Source organism: Falco naumanni, chromosome 11, assembly GCF_017639655.2.
Source record: "Falco naumanni isolate bFalNau1 chromosome 11, bFalNau1.pat, whole genome shotgun sequence".
NCBI classification, from domain to species: Eukaryota; Metazoa; Chordata; class Aves; order Falconiformes; family Falconidae; genus Falco; species Falco naumanni.
Window position 1 is genome coordinate 9,987,849 of NC_054064.1, and position 27,918 is coordinate 10,015,766.

The 27,918-nt window shown below is 47.1% G+C and overlaps 1 protein-coding gene across 2 annotated transcripts in view; it reads right to left on the reverse strand.

Annotated features, from left to right (window-relative positions):
- Positions 1 to 397: 397 nt before the first annotated feature.
- The window catches only part of ATF6 (activating transcription factor 6), an 81,631-nt gene continuing 54,110 nt past the window's right edge, over positions 398 to 27,918 (reverse strand). For both annotated transcript variants that reach the window (XM_040610531.1, XM_040610530.1), the window contains exons 15-16: positions 20,112 to 20,196; positions 398 to 2,830 (exon numbers count right to left, since the gene is read on the reverse strand). In XM_040610531.1, coding sequence (XP_040466465.1) covers positions 2,622 to 2,830; positions 20,112 to 20,196 — 294 coding nt within the window. In that variant the 3' untranslated portion in view covers positions 398 to 2,621. The remainder of the gene's footprint in view (positions 2,831 to 20,111; positions 20,197 to 27,918) is intronic.

Genomic DNA, 27,918 nt, shown 5'->3' on the forward strand with positions numbered 1-27,918 from the left:
CGGGCCTTTCTTTGGGTCTGGCTCACCCTCTGGGCGCCCAGAAGGAATACACGGGGGCTTTGGGGTGGGTTTCGGTTGGGGGAGTGCTGGAGGGGGCCTCGGGGTGGCTGGAGGCTGCTGGGCCCTGGCCCTGGGGCAGGGTGGCGTGGCTGGGGCCAGCCCTGCGAAGGGCTCGGCTCTCTCGTGCCTGCAGTCACCCTCGGGCTGCGCTGAGACCCCTCACCGCCTCCTCTTCCCTGGGCTCTGGGTGGGATGCCCCCTCCCCAGGAGCGGAGTTTGGGTGCACACACCTTGGGCAGTGCCAGCACCGTGCTGAGCAGAGCGGCCCAAGAGACGGTGGGAGACAGCGCTGCCCTTCTAGTCATTTGCTTAAGTAAGACAGTATTAACAAGCAAAATAATAATAAATAAAAGAACCGTTTTATTGCCTTCAGTGCTAGGGACACAAACAGAGCTACACGGGACGAGAGGTGCCCTGGAGCCCACGGGTGCTGACTGAGGATGCAGTGCCGCAGTTGCCCCAAGCCCCTGGCCCCCCACAGTAGCCCCTTGCACCGTGCCAGGCTGTGCGCACACCACCCCGGCTCCCCTGCGGCAAACACCCTCCCGGAGCAGCCTCTGCCCAGGGCTGTGGCGGAGCTGCGCGCCTCCGGCTGGGGCACCGCTGGGGTTTTGGGTTTTGCCTATTGTGTGAGCTGGCCCACGGTCAGGTGGGGCCGAGGGCCAGGAAAAGGAACTGGTGCAAGGAGCGCAGCCAAACCCCGCGCCGAGCCCGGCTGCTTCCCAGCAGCGCGAGCGCCGAGGGGACGGGGGCCTGTGCAGCTCACGCTGACTACGTGGCAAAGGGCAAAGCTTTTCCATAGTGTTGCAAGGCACATACTTCACAGGGGTGTATTACTCCTCACTCTCCTCCTCACCTCCCCTGAGCTGTTTGTCTTGCTGGAGGAGCAACCTTTATTTCCTAACAGTGCCACACACAAATAATAATAATAATAATTATCAACAGTAATAAAAAATCCACATCAGTCAGTGGTTCAGACAATGAAGGAAAGGCAGCTGGCTGTCAAACTGAAGCCCGTCATCTGTGCTAAATGCAAAGGGGGAAAAAAAAAAAGTAACATGCTGAAGTCATTACAAAAGGCCGATGCTCTGCCGGCGCCTCATCCCAGCTGAGCACCGCAGTGCACCGTGCACCGGACCCCTCAGCCCAGCTCTGGCCCAGGGCTTGGCTGACAAAGTTGGGACCATTAAACAGAGCTCTGCAGTGGGCTCTGGAACAGCAGCAGGCGACTGCAGCAAGAGCCATGTCTAGTAGTTCAGTGCTTGGGGACAAATGGCATGCTCCCCTGCTGCGTGACGGGCGGTTGTCAGTGCTGGCAGGGCAGAGGAGGGGTGGCGTGGGGGGGTGTGTGCGTGTCTCTGGGGCTGGGTTTCAGGAGGAAGGTGCTGTAGCTGCGTCCCGCTGAAATGAAGCAGCTCTTCTGCCCCAGCAGGGCCAGCACTGCTCTGTAGGCTGTTAGCAGCAAAAAGCATCAAATATTACACCCTCCCCCTGCCCCCCGAAAACAACGAAGCACCAAATCCCAAACAAAACGGGAAGGGTGGGGGGGACACCAACAAAAAACCCAAACGAAAGTACAATCTTTAGAAACACTGCAGTACATCACCACCCTTGGGCAAAGCCCCAGCCGCCTGCCAGCTCACCACGCTGCTGCACGGGCTGGGGACGGCAGCAGCCGGGCACAGGAGGGCTCTGGCAGGTGAGGGAGGGATGTGTACCCCGCCTCGGTGGCAGCGCAGGCTGCTCCGCTTGTAGTGTTCTGACTGTAAGCGCAGCTCCCCACCACCCCACCGGCTGCTGGGGCTGGGCTGCCCCACAGCACTGCTGCAGCCCTGGGAAGCAGCCCGGGGCGTCCCGGCGAGGGAGGCTGCTCGGGCAGGGATCTGGGCGGGCGTGCGGGGCTGACGAGCGGGGCTGCCTGGCCAGCTCGGCACAGCCACTCTGGCAGAGAAGGGATGCCCCTGCTCCTGCTCCTGCCCCTGGGGCACAGGGCCAGGGCTGGGGTGCAGGGCTGCGGCTGTCCCCACACCCGCAGCTGGGAGCTGGACACCGCTTCCTCCTGCTGCCCCGAGCGCCCTGCGGGGAGGGAGCCTCACCCCGAGCACGGGCCCTTCAGCGGTGTCCCTGGGCCAGGGCCCCAGTGCTCAGCGCCCCATCTACAGAGGTGGTTTAACAGGGACAAAACAAAATAACCAGCAAACCCAACAATTTTACCCAGTGCATAAGTATCAAGGATGGCCCACGTCCCCCCCGACGCCAGCCCTGGGCACCTGCAGCTGACGCAGAGCCCAAGACTGCAGCAGCATGCCTCACCCGCACCTCTGTCACCAGGCAATGCACGCTGCGTGGCTCTGTTCCTGGCAAGGGGCCAGCTGAGCTGTATAATCCACGGGCAGGATGTGGCCACTGGATAGGGTCAGGCGCAGGAATGGGCTAAGTGGGCCTGCCCTTGCTGTGCCGAAGTGCCAGGAGCCCCAGGGACCTGCTAGCAGAGAGGCTTAGCCCGGCAGCAGGACCTGCTGCACGCCGGGTGCGCAGGCCATGCCGCTGTGCCGCAGGAGCTACTGCAGGGATTTGACAATGGCTCTCAGGGCATGGGGCGTCTCTGGGACGGAGGGAGACGAGCTGTAGAAGGTGTCGGTGTGGTTTCTGCGCTGCTCTCGGAGGTACGGAGGGACAGAAGAACTTTTGATGTGGAGGATCCTGGTGTCCATCACTTCACAGTCGATCTGCATCATCACCTCATAGTCCTGCCCATTGATAACATTCTCTGCAAAAGTAAGGACAAAAAAAAAAAATAATTTTGAGTTAGTCCTGTAGTCTAGTGACCCAACAGAACCAAGAAGAGAGCTTTCTGGACCTTCTTCTGTCTGGTAGAGGAGGGCAGCCCCCTTCCTTTTTGCAGCTCAACACATGGAGCTCCATCTCAGGCAGTGCAGCCCCAAACTCAAAGGGCCCAGGCCACGCTTAGCATGTGCAGTCACACGTAGAAATTCCTGTCCTTTTTTTTCTGCCCTTCTTCATCTGCACATAATTACCAACGGAGTTTGCGTTGTGTAACATTTAATACTGAACTGTTGTTCTTGAGCCACTAAAGTATAGGGGTGATTGAAGATAGGGCTTACTTAAGCAAGCTGAACGTTTCGCTTTCTTTTTATTGGTTTAAGAATACTTATGTATTCTTAAAAAAAGGTATGTAACCCCCTTGACACTGAGGATCTAGAGGAATCTCTTCACCAGCTTATTAATAAAAAAAAAAGTTAAAATGCAATTTCTGGAAAGAATTAACTGTCGTAATTACCATCCTGTTGTACTTGCATGACATTGTGGTGGCATTGGCCAAGGCCATTATTACCCCAAGACCTCCAGACACAGGGAGACCCAGGCTAGTGCACGGGACCCTAGCACAGGGGCATGCCGGGCTGCATCACCCCAGCGCGGCCCCAGGCTGGGCACATCTGCTGCTGCAGAAGCTGCTGGGCTTACAGGCAGGGGCTGTGCACATGGCTAGCATCTGCTGCCTGGATTTAAAGGTGGGAGACTATTCCCTGCATAGACAGTATGTCCAGGAATGTGAGAGCTGAGATTGGATTTCCAGGCACGACCAATCCTCGCCTTTCAGAGTCAGAAGACTGCCATCGGCGGGGTTTTCTTTCTGTGCTAAGGAGGATGGAAGATCACCTAATGGAAAGCGTATGGATTGGAGGAATGCAATATACATTACTGATTTTTACTGTTTTCCTGGATTAAATCTGACTCTGGATGACAGCTGACAACCGGGGCCGGACCTGCTTGTACCCCACGCCACCTGTAGAAGCCATTAGATCAAGTATGTCTGGTGTAGTAATGAAAAGCAGGAGCAAACCCTTGCTAAGGGGGCCGAGAGCCTGCAAGGGAAATCAAAGCTCCCACCTGCAGAAATGAAATGGAAAAAGTGCCACCGAGCGACCGAGGCCAGGAGCAGCTGTGCATGTCTGCGCTGCTGACCCCCACCCTGACAAGCACCTCATCCCTTCCAGGCATGGTGCTGCTGCTAAAGCCCTACCATGGCTCGGGGTGCCGTATGCCCAGCTGGGACCCTTTTAGAGGCTGTTCCTCCAGGTCACCCTTTCCCTCATCCTTTGGATGTGCTCTTGATTGCCACCCGACAGGCTCAGGAGAAGATGGTGGAGGGGGCTGGGCTGGTTGGTGGTGCTGCTCAGGACAGGAGGTTGCATGGGGCAGCAGAGGGGCAGCTGTGAGGGGCAAAGAGCCTGGAGACAGCAAATGGGAGCAGACTGGCTCCCTGCGACACAGCAAGCTGAAAACACCGCTCCTCAGCTCTCACATTGCATACGACAGCTTGATAGGACCCTGGCTATGTGAGAAAACGTGCTCCAAAGCCACAAGTGGGTGAGGTGGGATGGGACAGCGGCCAGGGCCAGGAAAACCTCTCGGTAAAGCAGTAAGACTTTCCCACATCTGCCCACAGCAGCCAGCGCGGCGGGGTATCATTAGGGTCCCTGGCATTACACAACACGGAGGAGAGCAGCAATCCCAGGGAGCAGCCCGTGCGAGGGAGGGAGCTGTGCTGCGTGGGTGGCGGCGCCCAGCATGGGAAACATCAGCCCATCTCGGCCGGCTGGGATCCCACTTCTCCCCGCGCTGACACAGGCTCCCCCTGCGACTAAGTGAACCACGATGCAGCAAGCCACAGCTCTGCTACCCGCTGCAAGAGCTGCTGTGTCTTCCGAGGCCACCACAGCTGAGATGATAGCTGGGAGGGATCATGCTCACAACGAACCTCTGGCCAGCAGGCACGGAGGGGGCTCACACACTCAACTCGGACATCCACAGAGTGCCTGAATCCTGCCCGGTGTCGGTGCGCTCAGGTTTAAAGACAGGTATCTGATTCTTTCCCCTTTCGGGTTGAAGGTGTTGTCTATGAAGAACTGCTGCAGGGAACTTCTGCAGAGGGTCTCACCTCACAGGGATGAGGACAGTAGCAGGAACGGCTCAGTTCCCACTACAGACATTTCTAGCAGCCTTTCCCATTACCATTAGCACCGAAGTGACCTAAAAGAGGAGGTGGGATTTCCCACAAAGACAGCAGTTACTGCTTGGTGATGCTGCTGGGCGCCTGGACCAGCTGCATCGCAAGGCGCAGTCTGAACGCCGTGCCAGCCCTGGGACAGCTGGCCACCACGGGACAGCCCTGCCCGGCCCACCCTGGCCCAGAGGGTGGAGGGGCTGATGCTCTGCCTAAGCCCACGTGATGCTCTCAGCAAAACAACAGGCAAACGTGACCTGAATGCAGCCGGCACGATCCGCTGTTTGGAAAGACTAGCTCACTGTCAAAGGGGCAGGCATTGCAAAAATGATTCCACATGGCTCCATCCTGAGCTTGATGCCATTAAACTGTTTCATGATCTGGATGAGGAACAGAGAGCATACTTATAGGATTTCTGGAAGATGCAAAACTGGAGAGATTTCAACCACCTTGGAGTATTGGATTAGACTGCAGTTTCGATAAAACAGAGAAGCTGTCCAAGATCTTCAGGATGCATTTCAACCAAGGCGAGAGCGAAGTACAACGCTCAGGAGAATTGGAAAACACGAGTACAAAATAGGGCTGGGCAGAAGCACTGCAGAAAAAGCCTGAGGACTGCAGAGGATCACTGTGGATAAGCCAACAGCAAGGCAGGACTAGAAATGACCAACTCGAGTTCAAGAGAAACAGGTTTATCTTTGACCAAGTTTCTAATGATAAGGAAATACAAGCCCTGGGTGAAGCTACCTCAGGAGACCACAGCATCTCCGTGACTGGCAGTTTTGAAGCACAGGCTGGGTGGCCGCCTGTCGGACAAGACCCAGGGTACTTGACCCTCGCTCTGCAGAGGCACTCGCAGCCACTCGTGGTCCCTCTGGCCCTGCCTTTCTGCGAGCTGCAGGTGCCTGTTCGTGACTGCAGCGCCTTAGGGTAGACTGCGACCCCTCACTGAAGAGCTGAGGTCCACAAGGCAGCCGACACATGTCAGCAGAGCTCCTCTTTGCTCGTGACAGACAAGGCAGTGCAACTTGGGCAAAGGCCTTTCAGTGAGACTCGAGCTGATGTTTGCCACAGGGTAGGGGCACACACCTGCAGCGCCCACGGCTCAGCCGGCAGTGAGAACTGTGCCCTGTTGCCTTGACGCTCAGCTTAAACCCAGTGGCCATGTTCAGCTGCGCTATTCCTAATCCCTTGTCAGCAAGTGGGCACTATCTGGATGGAGTAGAGCTGTGGGTTCTCCATGGGACCCTCAGCCTGACCTCATCCACAGAACAGGCCAACAATTTTGCCTGGTGATTCCTGCATCAGATCTTTTAAAAATAGCCCAGTCCAGCTTTCTTCCCTTCCCCTCCCATGAGGACACCCAGCAGCACCAACATCTGGAGACACCAGTGGAGCACAGAGAGGCCCTGGCAAGTGCTGAGCTCACCAGTTGCACGTGGCCGATCTCTGGAGGGGTCAGTGTAGGTACCCAGAGCTTTCTCTCAGCGCTCAGGTCAGCAAGTACTGCCCTGCCTGAGGCACAGCAGGCAGGGGTGTCTGTGCAGGCAGGGTGACAGCCCCAAGGTGCTGCTCCACCGCTGGCTGGAAGGTCGGCACTGCTAACGTGCCTTACACTGTGCTGCCTAATCGCCCAGGGCAACACTGACACTGAATTATTTCTAAATTTTATTGTCTTGAATTACCTATGACTGGTATTTTTGGGGATTACCTAAGTGAAAACACAGGAGCGGATCTCCTGTAGAGGTGTCTGGATTTATAAATAGATTTACTGCTCCTCTTTGAAGTTCAGAACATACGGCCTCTCACATGGTACAGCCTCGGGCTTAAGAAGCTATCCTTCCCAGGCCAAAAGGCTGTGTTGCAGTTAATTATTTTTTAACAGGTTTAAAAGCCGTGCTTCAGATGATAGACTATTTCAAATTAACAGCAAAGGTAACCGTGCCAAGTGTTGCTGTTCCCTGACTGCACCTTCCCAACGAGGCTCACTGGCTCGCACAGGCAGCACCGAATTCCCAGCATGAGCTTGGTCTAGGGAACAGAAATCTAATTCCCCAGTGCTGCTCTCTAGGGTTTACGGCAGCTCCTCTTAAAAACAAACATGTTGCAAGATCCAACTGATGAAAGCTGAAGTCTGCAGTCCAAACCAAAAACATTTAGCAAATAAGGCTGAGGGTAATAACTACTGTTACAAATTACCAAAGATGATGGAAGATTGTCTTCAAACTGGAAGCACTAGATTTTCAAAATGGGCTTATTAGAAAGACCGTAAAATCAAAATCCTTCTTCTCCCCTTAACGGTACTGACACATATTAATCAGCTGAAATGTTCAGAAGTCCATCTTCTTGGTATTAGGCACCTACTTCTACAAGAGATGCTCTCTTAGAGAAAAGCAGGAGGCAGGTGGAGAGCTTTGACAGGCATGCAATGAAAATCTTAGTGTCTGCTCTGGAGTAAGTCAGAACAGACGGTGATGTCAGTTGTCTCTCTAGAGTTAAACTCTACACATGTCAGTGGGCTGTTTGGCCCTACGGACGCAGCCATAGAACAGGGACACGTTATTCTGGTGATTTACCCTTTCCCACCTATACGCACCTTCTTCCCTAAAAAGCTTTGCTGCAGGAAAATGCTTGTCTTGAGAACTGCACGGTTTGAGGAGAGGCTGAAACAGAACTCCTCTGAAACGCCGCCTGACCCTGCTGGAGAGTTCCAAGGCTGTAACCAAACACCATGGAAGAGCTCCTGAAGGTGTGCTCACGCCTTAGGTACATGGATAAAGCCTTGTTCTACCAGATCAACTATGAATTTTACCTTATTCTGGGCAGCCCCACAGTGGGCTACCTAAAAAACATTCTGACAGACCACTACAACAATTCGGGGCCTGGACCACCGAGTTGACATCACCGATTCTCAGACTCTTCTCCAAGGCCCCAGCTGCCTTTGCAGCAGATAGCCCACACACCTACTGCCTGCTTCCTTAGTCAGTGACTTCTAAAAGTGGTCGGAACCTGCCCAGGTCTACTCCCACTGTGCTCACTGAGTACACAGCTAAGCTAGTGTCAACCACATGGATGTTAAACATGTCCTTAGCTCTTCCAGTAAGACAAGGAAGGGAAATCACTTGCCCCGTCTTTAATTTAACTACCTGTCTTTGTCGGTAAGGCTAGAGGATCATCCCCTCCTTGTGGATAATAATGTAGAGTGATTTTGCTATCCATGGGACTAGTTTAGTTGATGTCGAAGTAGGTGCCAGGGAATTATCTCTGCGTAAGGTGATACAAAACCACCAGCTCTTTTAAAACCACTTTTGCTGAACAGCTACTCATGCCCTTTATACTTTCCACATTTCCTTCTAATGAGAAAGTTTGCTTTGCCACACCAGATTCCAAAGACAGTCTGTTCCAGTGTTAATTTACACTTGGAGCTCCTTCCGCAGCCCCATCTACCTCACCAGCAGCCAACGCAGCTTTCAAAGAGCCACCAGACGTGTTCCAGTACCTGCTCGCTTTGTGCTAGCTGCGCCAAGATGATGACGCTAAAGTTTGGTTTAAAGAATGATTTAGCACCAAATTACTCAAATAATTTATACTGCAACCTGCCCTGGCCCAAAACAGAGGCAATGTTCAAGGCAGCAGAGGGTTCAGAAAGCGCAGGCTTCAGGAGAAGGCGAGGGCACCAGCTGCAGGCAGCTCTGGGGCTGGCCTCCTGGAGGGCTGCAGCTGTCCCCAGCCATAACGCAGGGGGCTTCCTCCGCACTGTCACCTCTGCAATCCTCCGCCCCATCTCTGCTGAGCAGCCCTGACTGTCCTACCCAGCACATCTGGACGATGTTTCCATCTGAAGGGTTGGTATACACTACCAAATAAGTATATAAATGAAGCAGTGTTACTCTAACAGCTACGCAGACTAAAAATACACTCACTGCAACAGCGCAGCAGGGCTCCTAAAACATTTACAGATTTACTTGCTATCCGGGATTATTTGAGGCAAAGGAGAAAGTTATACTGCGACCAAAATAACTTCTCTTTTTAAATGTAAACTCCCGCTTAGAACTGTTTGCAAACAAACCAGATGCAATGGTGTCCCCTCTCAGTCCCTGACACAGGTTAAGTGAGACCCTGGGCATTGCAGGTCTTCAGGTGTCCTAGCACCCCTCCATCAGCGAGCCAGGCTGCTGGGTCTACATGCATACAGGAGCAGGGGTTGCAGTCAGAACCACTGGATCCGCACAATAAAAGTCACTTTGACAAGCCACAAGATGCTAGCAAGGAGACAGGGGCTGTCTCCATGTCTAAGCTGTTGGAGCACTGGTGCCAGGGGCTATCCAAGGGGGATATATACAGGCATGAGAGGTAAAACAAGAAACCTGGAGGAAACAAGATCTCTGTGACCTCCTAAGTAAATAATGGAGGTGCAGGAGAGATTGGCACTGGCTGTGGATGAGGACCAGAACATGCCCTGAGGTTGCGCCACTATGTTATTTATGGAAAAGGCCAGTGCCTGTGGGCACGTGGTCAGTGGCAGGTTTGTGCCAGATGGTGACCTGCAGCACCTGGTCCAGACTGGGAGATCCTGGGGAGAGGGAAGGAATGTTGGCTCTTCCCAGGGACCACTGCCCACCTGATCTCCTCCCATTCCAATCTTCTTTCATGCTGCAAAGTCACTTCCCTCTAAGAGAAAGAGCAAGAACCACAGAGGAGAGGGCCCACCATTTAAAGCTCCCTCAGGTAGAGTATTTCTCAGAAATACTGAGATATTTTTGAGAGCACTGGCTGTGCATATGTGTGTTGTTGGCAGAGTATCATTGCTGCAGGATGGCCATACTTGAAACCTAACCAGCTGTGGCAATGCTAATGACAAGGGGAAAAATCAGAAGAGGAAAATAAGACAAGATGCAAAGCAGCTCTGCTGTGCAGGAAACTCTGTTGGGAGTGAAGGAAAGAGGCTGGAGAAAGAGCAGCTCTGTTAGGCAGAACCATCCTGTGCCTGCTTGGGAGGCACAAAAAGTATAAACAAGCTCCCCACACAGCCTGCAAACCCAGACATACCCACTTACATGACAAATCACTGTACACAGGAGAGCAGACTAGAGAGCAATTCCAGTAAAGGCTTCTTTCAAGAACAAGGGCTGGAGGGCTTGTCCCATCACACAGGGGACTGCTCCCTTTGAGAGTGGCAGGGAGGGACTGGGAGGCAATGGGCACAGCCCCTTTGGTTCCTACCACAGCCATAGCATCCTACAAATGCTGTTATTGCTGGAAAACCCTTCTGGCCCAATGCTACCTTTAGTTTTAAAGGCCAGAGAGCTCCTCTTTTTCCCACTGTGCTGGTAAACTGCCTGCTCTCCTTTTCCAGCCTTGGTGCTGCCTAAGGACGGCGTGTTCTGCGCAGGCAGGAGAGCAAAGTCCCGGCAGCAAAGTCCCATCCAACGTTCTGCCTCTAACACTGACCAGTAGGACCAGCAAAAGTCAGGGCAAGCATGTACTTTTTGGCGTTATGTGAAACAGTAAATAACTGCTTCCTAGCTACCTCATCTACGCCGTTCATGGTTCTTCAGGTCTTGTTATAACCCTTCCCTCAGCCATCGCTGTCAAACTCAACAGTCGCTGTGCTAAGGGAGCTGTTGCACTTGATGTTCATCGCTGTTGCTTTTCCCCTGCATCTTTCATTGTTTTATATACATCTATAAACATCTATGACAAAATATGTATAGCACAGAAGATGGGGATTCAGCAGGGCTGTAAAGATGGTTCATGTTTTGTTTTCTGCTTCCTCTCTAATAAATCATAGTGCTCTTCCTCCTTGGCTAAGCCAGTGCTCCAGGGAAGGATGCACAGTGCCTCCTCTGAGCAGCAGCAGCTTGGTTAGAACCTGCCATTGTATGTTTGGTCAGGAACATTTTTCCCATGCAAATCCTTTTGCATTTTTTTCCCACCGAGTTTCAACTACTGAACAGTTTTGCTCCCTCCCAAGATCTTCCAGCCTGTGACTGGAGATGTACAGGCATCTCCCCAGCACAGACCTGCGTGGGAGTCTCCTGGTAACACCCCCTTTATTGGGGGAACATCTGTTTCCACCTTTTATTTACACCTTGTAGAGGGATACTAATCCACAAGGCAGCCTTCCCTGTTGTCTCACAACAGCTTGGTTTCCTTTAGCAGTCGCTGAAGAACTACCTTTTCCCAAGTTTTTCAAACGCTCAGGTATGTTATTGTGCTGAAGAGGCCACCCTTACCTTCACACTTGTTATCCCTCTGAGGCCTCTGATGGAGCACTGAGGCAGGACCTTCCCCTGCAGCAAGCTGTGCCAACTCTTCCCAATCTATCGTATGTACCAGGGCATGCTCGACTCTCACAGGTTCAGCCAGCTTGTGCAGAAGCCAGACTTGATTTTTCACAGTTGCTGAGGCTATTTTAAAACAGTTCACCTTATTTGTCACTTGCAATTCTCCTGACACTTACACAGCCTCAGTGGTTAACATCAGCACAAGAACTTTTTGCTCTTCCCTTCAACAGTGCTGATTTCAACTTCAAGTGCTCTTTTACACCTTGGTCCTCCACAGGCACTAGAGATTCCCTGGCAGGTTTCCTCTGAAAAATTTTTTTTTTTTTTTTTTTTTTTTGCCTCAGGCACACTGTTCCTCAGTATCTTTTTCTGGCTTGACTTCTTATGGTTTGACATTTAGTTTGCCAGAAATTGTCCTCTTTTCTATTCCCTCATTTGGCTACAATGTCTATTGTTTAAAAGATATCTTCTTACTTCTATGAATCGACATTAATGTGTTACTTAAGCCCGCTGGATTTTTTAGGGTCCTTTTAAAGACTTTTGCAGTGAACTTTTAATCTTTAACCAATCTTCATAACATTTGCCAGCATTTTACCCTAACAGTTATTCTTTTAATATGTTTTCCTATTCTTTTTTAGCCTTTACCTTTGAACTGTAGTATGTACTTTATCATTTCACTTTGTAGACACTTACTGATAGAATTAGTTTAACTATTTGAGTTCATTATTTTTTTCAAGAGGCAGCATCACTTTTTCATTGACATGGACCTTCTCTATCACCCAATATCATTTGTATCCTAGTCCTAAAGAGTCTCACTGATTTAAGAGCGAAGGCTGGTGAAAGCCTGTATTCACTTCTAGTTGAAATGGCTTTATAGGTTGGATGGTATCCAAAGCATGAGCTGAATTTTCCACCTGTCTCACTTGGACACGTAAAATTACCTCATTTATTTAGATACTGTGATCAGCTCTTGCTTATAGAAGAATATTTTTAACACCACCTCTGTGAAGATTCTGTCTGTGTGGGGTAAGCACCTTCCTCCACATGAGCTTCTCTGATTCAATGCATTCACCAGTTAATTAAAAAGAAATCATACACACACGTTGCAGAGCATCTATCTGAATGCTGCACACTAATAAAAGCGAGACATCTGATTCAAAGATTTCTGTCTCCCAGCTACAACAGCAGGAGATTCACACCTTTAATGTGAGTCCTGCTCTGAAAGAGAGTGCATCCTTTCTCATGGTGAGGGGCAGCTCGGGCTGGCAATCTTTTTCTTCATCTACAATCACCCAGAAAGCATTTGTGCTGTACAGGGACATGCCATGGTCTCTTTGTCTGGGGCTAGACAGGATGGAGGTAGGTGGTTTGCAATGAAGTGCTGGATGACCAGAAATGTTCTTCAGATGCTCAAGATGTATTTCTCAAGTGCTTTCCTACAGCAACCCTGCTACAGAGGATCAAGCCCAGAGGATGCCCAGGAAGCACACCATGAAGTGCCAGAGGTAAGGTGGACAGTATGAAGAAGTTGAGGAAAGCTGTAGCATGGAGGACAGACCTGGGATATGAGAGGAAAGCAAAAGCCTCTCCCAGCCCCGCTGGTGGCAGTCTCCTTAGAGATTGCAATCCAAACGCTGAAAAAGACCGTCTTAGATGGCTGTGTTTTTACTGATCTCTAGGTTTACTCCAGTGATGTTCTCAAGACAGTACTCATAAATATGAACCTCCTCTACCAGGTCTGTTGCAGATTTTTATGTTTTTACAGGGCGAGCTCATTATGGATAATTACGTTTCAGATCACTGCAGAAATAAAGAGCTACCAGAGTTGGCCTGTGTATCGCAAACATAAAACTGTTTTAACACTAAAAGGAATTATGTAATCCTGAATTTACAACATTTGAAAATGTATTAAGGCAGATCAGCTGGGCTCAGGGCTAGAATTACGATGTGCTGCCCAAACACAGTTCAGCGTAGCAGAGATGGCAACGGTAATCTCACGGATTGGGAAGCAAATCTTCTCTTCGCTCTGCAGCACAGCTCTCGGCACAGGGCTTTCTGGGACGCTCATACCTACATGGCAGTATGGGCATGCAGGGTTAACGGACACCTAGAAGACAGGGTCTCTGCAGCGAGAAGCATAAACATTCGGTTCTAAACTGAATTTGGTTCCTTCTGCAACTCCACACTGGCATCCATACTGGCAGCTAATGTCACGGGTTTCTTTTTTCTTCTACTTCGCAGTTTTTATAGAAGTGTGTCTTTTATATGGAAAAAACAATCTGGTGTAGTAACTCGAACACTGGCGTTGGAAATACTAAGTACGAAGTCCAATTAATTTATGACTCATTCTCTACCCCCTTCGTGAACAACATGTTCCCAAGAAAATGCCATCTGCAGCATTTATCCTGCCTATACAGGGAAGACCAGTCACACTGGAGCTTGGCCTGCTCCACCACACAAACCCCAAGAGATAGTCTTTTTTTGTATTAATGAAGGGGCAAAAAGGCACAGAAGATCCTCTGAAATCATCTTCCTGTTCTTTTGAATACACAAAAATAGGTTACTCATTTAGCAATTTAGGTAAACAGCTCGTTATGAAAAGTCATTGGGGAATAAGATTTTATGATTTCATTTCTTGATTGTTTCCTGTCTAACTAAATAAACATGAACTCAAGTGACACAAATTCCATTACCCTTGTGCGCAGATTCTTGAATGATGCCTTTCATACTTTTCTGAATAATTTAATCTCCTTTCTGTCAAAGACAACATATATTAACAGACAATGGTTGGGGAAAGCAAAGTCTCTCAAAGACAGCAAAATCTGTTGAAAATTTCTCTTTAAGGTTGAATCTAGGCAATGATCGATTCTGATGTTCAAAGAAATGTAGGAAAGTTTGGGGGAGGTATTATGTTTCGATAAACTGTGCTTTTACATCGCTTTGAACAGAGAATGGGAGTGAGAACAGCAGCATCTTACAACATGACTAAAACCTGTCATTAAAATTCCTTGATAAAGTATGTTCTGCCACGATCCCAATCCTGACCTCTACAGCACAGCTTGACCTGAGCACGAGAGCTGAAGTACAGCTGTGACATTAGCAAACCATCCTAATTACAGCAGAACCATAGCGACCTGACATGATACTTGCCCACAACTGCACACAAGGGGTGGCAGAGTCTCCCCGTTTCTCAATCCAGGCTCAGTAATCGGTTATCGCAGTGAGGTCTAACCCAGAGCTAACCACAGCTCAGATTCCTCCCTAGTCAGGCTTCACCAAACTACTTTTATCCCGCAACTGGCAGCCCAAGAAGCAGAAGGGTGGCGTTTTCAAAACAGCCTGTAGGTTTACGGCATGGAGACATTCTCAGATATATTTCCCTGCATCCTGGTTTAGAGATCTTGATGCTTTGAAGGATTCTCAGTGACCTTCCTGAAAAACCTTAGCCGTCGCCCTTCTTTCATCTCACAGATAGGTTGCAATCCTACATACACAACTTCCAGAGCCTTCTGCTCACACACTATAGCTTATAAGGCTGTGCTGTTCTCAGCACTTTTTGCTAAAGCCAGATATAAAAGCAGAAACAATGAGGGAAGTATCTCTACAGATCATGCTGGTGTGGCCAAGAGATGTGCTCTCTGCACCTACTAGAGTGGCTGAGCTTCTCAGTCTGGGGCCAAGGACAGCAGCTGGGAGATGGAGCCACACAGACTGAGTTGTGGCTTCTAAGCGTGATGAGAAGAATGAACCAACAGCTAGAGATAGCTGGGGCCATCAGCCTCCTGGAAACCATTCCCAAGCCATCCCAAGTGAGAGAGAAGGATACCCAAAATGTTAAGCAGCAACCTTCAGGGAAGCAGCTGCTGTTGAGCGGTACATATTGTTTTAGATCTTCCTCATTCAATGACTGACTGAGAATTTTACTTCTTGCTCTGAAAGACGGAAATGGCATCTTTTGTTTGCTTGACCCTGAAAGGCAGAGGAAGTTGGAGACTTTATTTATTTAACCCCAAGACATGGGAACTTACAGAACATTGTCACTTCCCAAAGAGCTTTTGTTTTTATTTTCCTTCTCAGCCTGTGTGGGTTCTGTTTGCCTTATGGATTTTTCACAGACAGTTTGCTACCAGCCTTGGACATCTGTGAGTGGCCTGCACATGGCTGCAAGTTGAAAAGAAGGTTCTTTGTAGCTGCATGCAAATAATCATGCTGCTTGATGGCAGAAACAGGTCTAGCTTTGATCAAAAAGCCTTACCACTAGATTGTTATTGACCTTTTTCATTAGAACGGGTGTTATTTCAGAGCACTTTTGAAATCTGTTACATCAGTATGATGATGGATGCTAGGAAGGAAGGCTGAGGAAACTGGTTGCAATCACAAGCTGGCCAGCACAACAGAGCACACGGACTTTGCAAAACTCACCATCCCATTCACAGTACACTTCTGCCCTTAGGAGACTATTTTGCTGTTGTGTGTCACGACGAAAGAAAAAGGAGCAGGGCTCCTTAAGAACCCAGAAACATACAAGCTACAGAGGGTCAGGCACACAAACAACCCTCTCAAAGGCAGACTGTGACACCTATCCAGAGTCTTTGTAAAAAATTCAAAACTCTCTCTGTCATGGCTGCCAATTCCCAGAAAATGAGCCTCAGACCTCACCAGGGGCTTTCTCATCAGGTCTTTCACTTTTGTTTGGCTGTGAGCGCAGACACCAGCCTTCAGTTTAGAGACAGCAAACGATGGAAGGACTTTCAAGTACGGGCAACTGTTCTGCACGGGGATCCTAGTGAAAAAGGCCTTCTTAGCCTTAGTGCTGCTAAGGCCACCAGTACTCACGGTGAGCACACACCTGCACAGACATACACAGCTGCTCCTACCAAGAGGACGTGCAAGCTGTGAGAGCGCCTAACCTCACCCTAGGGAGAAATGCATTAACAGAATGGGCTAAATGCTGAATGCTGTCTCCTCCGCGGAACGGCTGTGCACACGTTAGCACTTTAGTGTGCTGCAAGGAGGGGACTACTGGTGGCGTGTGTGGCGCTGCAAAGCTGCAGGCATTCTGCAGAGACAAAGGCTTGAGCTTCGGGCAGGAAGAGTGGCTTAGCTATGCTGTGCTCTATAGATTATTTTGATCCAAAGATCGATCTTATAACCCACTGCATTTTTTACAGAAGTTAAGTAAATAGAAAGCTAATTGCAGATGTTTTCATTTAAACTTCAAGAAAGGCACCGCCTATATGTCAATCTGGAATTGGTGTAATGAGCCAACAAGACTCTGAATTACAATAAAAGCAAATTTAGGAATGAAATCTACTGGAGACTTAACTGGTCTCAAGTGCATAGTTAGATTTCTAAAATAATAGCTGCGATCCAGCATAACAAACATGACTTGCTTAAAAACAAAAGCCAGAGTTTAATTGTACATTGCAGTTGGCTTTCATTCCCATGAGAAACTGCAAGATATTTCTTTTTGGAATAATTTCTCAGTAAAGGCACACCAATGGTGCCCGCAAAACCACGTACATCAGGACAAGGACTACCCAGTCCTGCTTTTTTCCTTCCAGGCTTACCACCCCTAATGTCCTTATGTACCATCAGGCAGATATTCTGCGGCACTGCTTGTGTCCACAAATGCCGGGGCTTTGCCGTTGGGCAGAGGAGGTCAAAACGTGGACATGGCTGGCTGCAGGGGCCAAGGGGAGAGCTGTACCCAGGGAGAGCAGCCAGCAGGGGAATGGGAGAAGGGTAAAGGGCTCGCGAGAGCATCTGAGGAGGCAGAAAGGGAGGAGCTGACAGCAAGTACTGGCTGTGAACTGGGGGTGGCCCAGCAGGCTTGGAAAGGGGTTTGGAACAGGGTGGGGAAGGAGGAGAAGAGGGTAAGAGGGGGAGAACTAACAGGTACTGGCATGTAACGAATTACTATACTTTTAAAAAAATGATTAATACTTAAATGTATTTAACATGTTAACATATGAAACATTTAAATATTTAAACATACTTCTGTGTACCTGCACAGAAGCCCACAGAAGGGGATTTCGCTGGCTTACCATGCTTGCAAAGGGGCATGGGCGATTCAGGCTGACCAGGAGAAGAAGCACATAGGAAAAAGTTACATGGTAATGGCCATTTTTACTTTTTTCCAATATGCAACAACTGAATAGTTTTTATCAAGTTTTTAACTTGAAAACAAGTAACATACTGTTATTGCTTTGTACAATATTGTTCTCTTATTTCCACCTTATTGAATGCATGCGTGTGCACATACACGCATCAGTCTACTACAAAATTTTTGCCACTAGCTGCACAGCACTGGGACTGCCACTGGCCAGGCTTACCCCAGTTCTTCCCTCCAAGAAAAACTCTCCGAACTGTAAACCTGATTTTGCTTCGTACACTGGTGAAAACTGCCAGACCGATCTCACACAACCTCCATGCAGAGTCATGCAGGACAGTGACTGACAACTCCTTTTACTTCCTAATCTTTGCCCATACCTGTTCTCTGTCTCTGCAGCTGGTGGTGGGAAAGGCTCAAGCCAACTGAAGGCAGAGTCTCTAGCGAAGCTCAGAAGGCACTCAAGCAACCAAAATGCAATCAGAAAAGGATGATGGTCCTACTAGGAAAAGCCTGTCCAAGTAGTTCGAAGGGTTCTTGGATGAGCAGTAAGCTGTTTCGTGTTTGGAAAGTGTCACGGCTAAACTGTAATACACAGACAAATAAAGATCCTGCAGAAGAAAGCAAGTGATGGAAGTTCTGAAAAAGTTCCAAAGCACAGACCACTTTCATTCCCTTTATCTCCTCTGCCAGGCTGGGGGCAGCAAAAAGGAAGAGCCAGGAAGTGGCAGTGGAAAAGGTTTCCCTTCCTCCACAGAGATCTGGCTGAGGCACAAGAAAAGGCAGGAGGGGACAAGTTCTTTCTCTGAAAGTTTTGCCAGTTCCTCCCAGGGAGACCTGTCCTCTTCTAGCAGCCAACTCTCTGCAGGTGGACAAAGAATTAAGGTGGGCTTAAAGAACAGCAGACAGCTGGGAGGAAAGCTTTGCTGTCAGCTAACTTCCAGATGCTTGTTCAGGACGTGCTCAGTCCCCACGGAGGCAGAATAGGGTGGAGAAGCAACGTTCTCAAAGGAGAGAAATGGGTTCTTCTCCAGGCAGAATTTTTAGTGAATCATCTCCAGGTAATCTACTAATAATCAAATTAAAAATCAAGACAAGTTACCTACTGGCTTCTGTGTATCTTGTGATTTTTTTCCTAATACCTGGCTGAGTGTCACAGAGGAAGCAGTGTTTGATGCTGTTGTTTACTTAATGCTATCCTTGTGTCTCATCTGTTTCAACATCTCTGCCCAAATCCCTGGACGTTTTTTTTTTTATTTCCTGGATTATGCTGATGTTCTGAAGAACTCAAGTAACTAGAATTTCACAATGTTTCGTTATTAACGAAGGATAAGATTTGTCACTGGATTCTGATGTGTATTTTCCAAATTCTATTTCCTCCAACAACTGAAAAGTTATTTCAAGTGATACAAGACTCAGTAACATGTAAGAAGAAATACTTTGCAATCTTGAAACAGTGTTTGTTCTTCAAGTGATAAAGTGCCCACTTGCATGTGATAATTCAGCTCGGCAAGAAAAGGATTTTTGTAAAGGACATGAAAAGGGAATTTCAGGCAGATAAATGCCAAAAATAATTCTGATACATCTAATAAAAATTCCCCTAAGATAGCTGGTTATAGACTATCACAACCTACTTACTGTATGGCATGGGAAAATTTAATTATCAAAATGCTGAAAGCCTGAACTGATTATTTTTTTTCTTAGTTTATGGAAATTTGCATCATCAGATAATGTTCTCGGCATGCCTGAATTTAACAAAAACATTTGAGTTTATGATTCACTTGTACTGTTAAACACTTAAAGTTTTAAAAAGCATTACGTCCACAGATATTCAGAAAGTAAAGTTTATACTACTACAGGATTCACGATGTGTTTTGATGACTGTGACAGTGACCCTGTGCCCCAAACATGTCCTAACTTGGCAGCTCCTCACCATATGAATTAATGATATATCTATACAGTTCATGTCCTGTCTTCCACGTGGGACTAAGATGCAGATCAAGAATATTTCACTAATAAGCCTGTGCTCCTAGTGCAAAGCTGTTTTCTCTGCCATCCTGCAGCACTGTAACATGATTATTATTAATCCTGACCATGCCGTGCTGAGAGGTCCCACTCACGCTGAGTGTTGTATAACAGAGCGGTAAACAGCTGAGGAAGCTGATGGAAGGCAGTCAGCATCCTAACAAACCAGGAAGGCCAAGGAATTTACCCTGCTAAGCAGGCGCAGGAAAAACCCAAAGGAAAGGATGAGGACAGTCTCCACACTCGACAGGATCTTTGCAGCCACCAAGTTAGAGAAACTAGATCACATTCAAGTAACCCTTAATCAGCTGTGCATAAATCACTGGGACTGGATGGCACCGCCCCCGTCCTCGCAAGAGCTAGAATGAGATACTGTGGAACTGCTGGCCAGGCCATGCAACCTCTCATTACAGTCCCGGTGACCAGGCTCTGGTGATTTGCCAGCACCCCAGCTCCAGCGGGGACCCCAGCAACTAAAATGACCAGCCTGACTTCTTTTTCAAATCTATAAAGACAGACATTTGGTCTAAGTTTGGTTTCCACATACAAGTTAGGCACATCTCTGAAATTATCGTTCTCTCTCATGTTTTGGACTTACCATTGATGTTTACAGCTGGCAAAACTATAGACATCTTTGGTCTTCTGGTCTTGTTATGTGTGGTGGCTGGCAATAACAGGTGGTCCTGGAAAATAGGGGAAAAGATGTGTTAAATCTACCCTGGAAGTACAGAGCTGGGAAAATTCCTTTCCATTCTGTCTTACAGGCATTCCACATAAAACTATTTATGACAGATTAGCAAACTCAAATTGTTGAGGGAGTCTTCCAACAGTCACAGCAATTGTTCATGCTGTGTAACTGAGAAGAAATCCCTATCGCATGCAGCAGAATATGAAAAAGCCTTGATCATGTGGAAAGAGATGGAAACTACTATTAGGCCCTCGTTCAACAGAGTACTTATGTATATGATTAAAGTAATTCAACTTGACTTCAATGATATTTAAACATGTGGTTAAGGGCTTTGCTGAACTGGAGCCTTTACTTGCAGCGCTGTCTGCTTTATATATAAATGTCATCTTGCTGTATCTATGTCAAGCCCTACACCGCATGCCTCGTGCAATAGGACTGTATCAGTCAAGGGTTGTGACGGGGTGTGAAATAGGAGCTCTGCTGACAAAACGTACCAGAGAAGTTCAACGGCAAAGCTGTGCTTTAGTAGCTTATCTCAGCTTCGAGGTGGCTGGATGCTGCTATAAGACAGCAGTGTTCAAACTAACTACCCTGGGTTTTGGCAGTGCAGCCTGCATCTGCAGGAGATGCTCTGGATGTGGACCTGACTTGCCAGGAAAAATGCAGCTTTTCTGCAGTTTTTTAGCTGTTGCTGAACTCAAGTTGCTCAACTTGCAGCCTGGGAAAATATGGTTCTGCCCTTACCAACAGAAGTAATAGAACGTAAAGCGCCAGTCCAAGCATCTCCCATATTATTGTGCTATGCTGATGTAGACAGACCAAAAAAAGACCTCTAAGGACAGGGGAAGCATCGCATGCCTTGCAAAGCTTAGCTTCCCTCACAGAAGGTTGCTTCGCTGCACCGCCTCAGTATGCAGTGGGTGTTGCAAGGGAAATGTATTTGCTCTCTCTTAGTAATTAGGAACAAAAGACTGTGTTTAGACAATTGACAAATTGAGTTTAAATTTCTGACTCTGGCTCTAAGTGAAATGAAAACCTGCCAGTCACTAAGTATCTCTTCCAGGTCCCTAAGAATTAACAGAAAGGTTTATTTTCCCAGCCCCTGTGTTTGCCCCCTCCCAATCCCAGCAATGCCAAACTCACTCCCAGTACCTCTGAAAAGGATGAAAGCCAGCAGTTGTCACCATGTTAAACAGGCGGAGACCAACTCATTAAGAAGCCTTTGCAACTGTCCTTTGCAACCAGATCTAAACATCTGTCGTTCACTTTACAAGAGCCAGCATCTACCTCACATGGCTAAAAAGCAGAAGCAAGTTTGATGCTCTCATCTCATTTCATGCTTTCCCCTTTGTAAAACTCCCACGATATTTTACAAACCCAGCATTCAAGAAACTTTACATGCAGCTTTTCAGCTCCCTGCTTAAGGGTAAGAACAGGCACGCAAACACCTCATGCTTTTAGGCAAGGTTATCTTTTTGGCAGACAGAATAAGACTTCCATCAGGACACAGTTAACTTCTTAATGCCAGGGTAACTGTATTTTCCCCATTTCAGTACCTAAACACTACACTGTCATGTCTAAGATGCAGGGAACTGAGTTACACAGGAGGTTAGGTACTAAATATGTCAAGGTAGTCTGCAGATACATTGCAGAAATATCACCTTTTTTTTTTTTTCCCCACCAAAAAAACCCAAACCCAAAACCAAATGACTGACCATGAGAAGAAAACATTACTTCAATAAACGACTGTAATTAAAACCATCTTGGTACCAAAATTATAAAACCACTCTGGCATAATTCTCAGACTACATATGTAATTCCCATCTCGTTTCTGATCCACTAGAGATTAAGACAACACTCAGGAAGACAATGAACTTTACAGAAAAACTGTTCTTGAAATTCAGCGTTCCCGAGGGAAGAGGCCAAAGATAAGACGTCCATTAAAACTACATTTTGCAACAACGTCCTCGCTGTGATTTGATGACTATTTTTAAAATCACTTTAAAAAAATGCTTATCCTGTTCTTTGGTTTTTTTTTTTCTTTTTCAGTGCTTCTGAGAGCCCACAACATCACTACCTAGCAAAACGCAAGTGCTGCAGATTACAATTAACTACTATTTTTTTCGCTAATGTATCTGAAGATAGGTACATTAATTGATGCTGGCTTAGTTTTGTTTATAATGACACCTTTATTTACTGTAAGTATAAATTGTATTAAGAATTATCACAAAGACTTAACAACTGGAGTACCTCTACAGAAGTAACATCAGTGTCACACAGAATCACAGGATGGTCAGGGTTGGAAGGCACCTCTGGAGACCATCTAGTCCAACCCCCCGGTAAAGCAGGGTCTCCTCCAGCAGGCTGCACAGTCACCTCCAGGCAGGTTTGAGCGTCTCCAGAGGAGACCCCATGGCCTCTCTGGGCAGCCAGTGCCAGGGCTCCATCACCCTCAAGGTAAAGTTCTTCCTCACATTCAGATGGAACCACCTGTGTTGCAGTTTGTGCCCGCTGCCCCTTGTCCTGTCGCTGGGCACCACTGAAAAGTGTCATGACAGAAATGCCAAATTCCCGATAGCAACAAAATAAGGGAAATTCCTCTGGCACCTCCTGTACGATTACCTTTCTTGGCTGCACCATGAAAGGTTCAGGCTGGATGTTCAGAAACAGTTTTTCACTCAGAGCATGGTGCAATCCCGGAACAGGTCAGCAAGAGAGCTAGGGGATCTTGGAGTTTTCCAAGCCCCAGAGCCACGGCTGCCCTTATCTACTGTCAGCAACAGTTCTGCTTCAAGGGAGAAAGGTGGCTAGGCACCACCAGAGGTCTTCTCTACCCATTTCGATGATCTTACGATTCTCTTTCTGCAGTCCACAGGACAGATGCTGGCAGTACCAGCTTCTCCTAACAGTCCTGTGGTAACCACAGGGGCAGCGCAAACACCTCAGACTTGGCCTTTTACAAGCTCTGCATCTCCTCCATCATGGTTAAATTCAAAGACTTGGCTCAGACTCACCTGCAAGTAACAAATTGTACACCATGACTACAACACAGCCAAGCTATGCAATAATACTGCTGGGCAGGTTCAGATTCCACTAAACTGATTTGCTGGAAAACAATACTTTAAACCTTGCATTGAAAATGAGGTGTAAAATTCACATTTCTTAGTTCTGCCTCACCTAGAAACTTTTTTTTTTTTTTTAATACCAGGAGTTAGATTTAATCTCAACTAATTTTAGACTTCTGTGAATGATGTTTCAAGAGCTGCAAAGAAGAAACAAGCAATTCACTACTATCTGCATTCTTTCGTCACGATCTGGATTAAAACAAAAACGTTGAGTAATTTTCTGTTACATCAGCCAACTAAAGCAGGCAGGTATTTTGCTCTACACTAAGACAGCACTGGAGACAACAGGAGCTCCAGAGAAGTCTGATGCTCTCCAGTGACTCCCATGAGAATGAGGTCTAGTTCAGACCAGTCAACCAACATCCAAACGCCTGAAGCTGTATGAAGTGAATCCCACCCAGCTGTCCTCCTTTCCCTGCCTCAGAAGAACGAAAGGAGTGTTGTTTTCTAGACAATTACGGACATTCAAAACCGAAGGACTGTTAAGGAGGACAGATACACAAAATGTCAATATTGTAAATCAGTCTAACCTAGTGAACCTATTTTACACATGGCAGGCCCAACACATCCTGCTCAGCCACACAAAATCCTGTTAGACAGAAACAGATAAGATAAAAATTTTGCTGCCTATTATCTGTACACCATTGGCAGCAGCCCCTCCGCACACAACCCGACAAGATCAACTCACCAGATCTGATATAAAGTCCACAGGGAACCATTTTCAATGCAGCTGAAGGCATTAAAACTAACTTCCCGTTAGCTTCCAGACTCTGAAATGTCTCCCAAACCTACACAGCAAAGTGTACGTTCACGTATCCATTCACCTGCTGCTCTGTTTTACCGGACCAGTTTGAGCGGTAGGAGGGAAGACCCAGGGCCTTCTCTCCCACAGCAGACAGCGAGACAACAAAGTAATTTCCACTTGCGTTTGTGTATCCAAATGTGCTCTGGAGTTGCTGCACAACTCCTCAGTGTTTCAACGCCACCTTTGGAGAAACCAGTCATGTAAGAAACCAGTCAGCTAGAAGTCCAAACTGCTACTGGGAGCTAACGTGCAAGACACATGGATTAGATACTGCCTACCTCTACTAAAGCCAGCCGTTTTTTAAAGTCTGGAATTAGGGAAATTTATCCATCTCCCTAATAACCTTTATCTTTTATATGCAGGAGTGTCCCTCTGACGACTAGTCCTAACTTGCAACATTTCATAACTACCCTCATTCTACACTGAAGGCAAAGGTAGCAGCCGGTATGCTGCAGAGCATCATAAATATTCTGCCTACAGTTTAGGAACCTCCAACATTCTCAAGCCCAAACGTCTTCATATAGTCCACAACTTTTATTTAAAAGCAATACCTGATTATTTATACGCAACATAAATGAGTGGATGGGTTAGTGACTGGGAAGATATTAGGCATTTAGAAACACTGAATGCATATCTGAAACATTAACTATCTTCTCCTATCCTGTCCTATCCTGTTCTGAAATATGCTGAATTGCATCCCAGAGGGGTGTGTGATGTTATTACTCATCCCTAATTTTAAACACTAGACAAAAAAAAAAAAACCTATCTAAAATTAAAATGCTGGTTTGTGATATTAACACATGGTATAAAACTGAAAATGAATAAAAGCAAATCCTGCAAGTCAGCATCTGGCCCGCAAGCATGAACGTCAACCAGAGGCAGAATAAATCACAACTATTACCCAGCAACAGATGGCCCTGCCTTGGGCCAAGATCTGCACTTAGATGAGATGACAATTTAAACAGACGATGCAGACCTGAGACTGCTGGCAGAATGACTGGAAAAATATCAGCCTGGAAAGACAGTATTTCAAACACAACCCTAGCTTCAGCATTCTCATTTTGCTTTTGATCACCTCTACAATCCAGTGATATTGAAGCCAGATGAGACGGACAGACAGATAAATATAGATATAGATACTAAAAAACTAGCCACAAATGTATTACCTTAATTTAATAAGTTGGAATACAGAAACACATTTTTTCCAGGGGATAAGGTCTGAAGCTGTTACTTGTTAAATTTCTGATTAATAACCACGTTTATTAAGTCCTTCCCACCACAAAACATTCAGGACACTATTATTAGAATACAATTAACCAGAGTTGTAAACGCTTAGAAATTAGGCACCTCTATAGAATTAATTAATTCTTTTTACTCTGCTGGCTAATTCAGTGCCTGCTGATCTGCTTCTGGACTCAACAACACATGGAACTGCAATAAAGTTTTTAAGGCTTCTTACATAAGATCAGTGTTGTCAGGGCTCTAACAGGGATTAAGCTTTGGAGCCTCATGTATCTCTAACCCCCACAGTCAACTGGCAATAGAAATCCTGTTCCACTGTGCTAGAATATTCCAAAACCCGCTGCCCCTGCAGCTTCAGCCTGAGTCTTATGACATGTGGTTTGGTTCCCAAAGTTCCCACTACCTAGATACATGAAAACTTGTGGGCATCTTGGCTTTCATTTAAAAAAAAAAAATAAAACAATTGTTTCTAACTCTCATAGCTAACAGACATAAAGAAAACCTCATCACTGCATACCATGAAGTTTCATTAAACAGAGAAAACATGCTCAAAGGGTCTTTTTGGTATTTTTTTTTTTTAAACTGTCATCATTTTGGAAGTTGGATTCTTAGCTTTTAAATTATTAGACTTGGCAATATTGCTTGGTTTGGTTTTTGCAATGCATGTCCCGTCAGCAACATGCACCCAGCAGCAGCCACCTCCCTGGGGAGCAGTTTGCCCCCTTCACTACAGGCAATTTGTGGAGCTCCTCCTCCATTTCTGTGTGTTTGAAAGAAACACGAAGGAATTAATCCTTGCAGCATGCTTTTGAGAAGGAAAATATTACCAGTGCTATGCAGAATGTTTAGAGATGTGCACGCATTTGAGGGATGCCCAAGTGACAGGGGACACAAAGGAACGGATTTCCAAACCAGCCAAGGGTCTGCACTCCCAGCATGAGCTGTCTTTCCTCCCATCCCTAAGGTTACTTATCTATCAAATTAATTCCCCTACATTTTTCTTACCTGCTGTGCTTAGGTAGGGATAAGTATCTTTCAAAAGCCTTTTCTACTGTCTTGAGGAAAAACATTACCTACTAGAAAATAATGAACGTAACTTGATTTAAACATGCTTTCTTGCAGTGTATTTAGCACATCTGCCTACGTAACCACTGTTTGTCACGCTGTCGAAGGGCAAGCCATGCCTCTGACCCTTCCCAGCGGTTTGGAGCGTGTGCCCTGCAAAGTACAGATGTGATCCGTGTGGGAGCCACGACTCCACTGCTGCAAGACAGACTCTCTTGCTTCTGACAAGGACTTTGCCAAGGTGTCCGAATGAGACCCACTCTTCGTTAAGAGATCCATCTCCGATGAGCTAAGGATAATCTTTTAAAAAACAAATGACATTTGTTACTTTACAGGAATAAGAGCTCCAAGGAGACTGGATTAAAATACCAAAGGAAGACCTTCATGTGCTGTTCTTGTAATGTGCTGTTCTCGTAATTTGCCTTGATGAGGAGATTTGATCTTTACCATTGCCTTGGAGACCAGCTATGGACGAGAATACTGCAACTAACAACGACAGCTGCCAGAGCAGAGTGGGCAAATAAAGCCAGGCGCCTCGGCATGCCAAAGGGTACTCTGTCCAGGCAGCTTCACAAGACTTCTTACAGTAAACAAACGCTGTAGCTGGACATTTTTTCATCTCTGTTTATGACTAAGAGGTCTCCCAGGGAATCGTGCCTCAATCTCTTCCAGCCTGAATCTTCACGCTGTGATCCTAGGACTGCGTTACAACTGCTGCCGATGCATGCCGAGGAGCTTCCCACATCCCACTGAAGTGCTGGCAGCTTCCCAAAGCTGCTGGGGGTACCAGTTTTCTTTAACGGCATTAATTTAGGTACTGTTCAACAAATCCTGACAGCTTAAAAGCTTATCTATTAACTATCTGACTACACCTAGTGATCTCAAGATGAAGCAGATAGAAAGCAAGCGGCTTTTTTGACCATAAAAAATTGTGCATCAAATCCATGTATTGTCTTTCAAACCTGTTTTTTCTGAACATCATCAGGGATTTCAGGTCAACAAGACAACACCAGATCTTCTTTAGAGGTATGCTTTTGGCCATAGAAAGAGTGTGAAACAAAAATGTGCTTTCACGGGCCCAGAAAGCTGTATGCAACTTCAGAGACTGCCCTGTACAGGTCCTCTGAGGAGCTGTACTTTTTAAAACCCTGTGCTGACAGAGTCAATGAGCCAGCTTTTCTTTCATAAACCACAGATTTCACACGTTTTGAAAATTTCAAAATAATTGTTTCAGGCTGTCTAGCTGTTGCCAGAGATGTGATGTTTCCATCCTGACCTCCTCCACAGGCCACTGGACCTGCACTGAGCAGCACCGCAGCCTTTGGCACGCGGCTCCTAACCGTGAAATGGTACCCGTGAGGCTGGAACTTCATTCTCAGGACATCCAGGGCTGAACATCAGCAGCTCTCTGGACACAAAAGGAGGCTGTGTTCTCCAGGGAAGAGAACTTACTGCAATGCGCTCATGGCCTGGGAGCTGA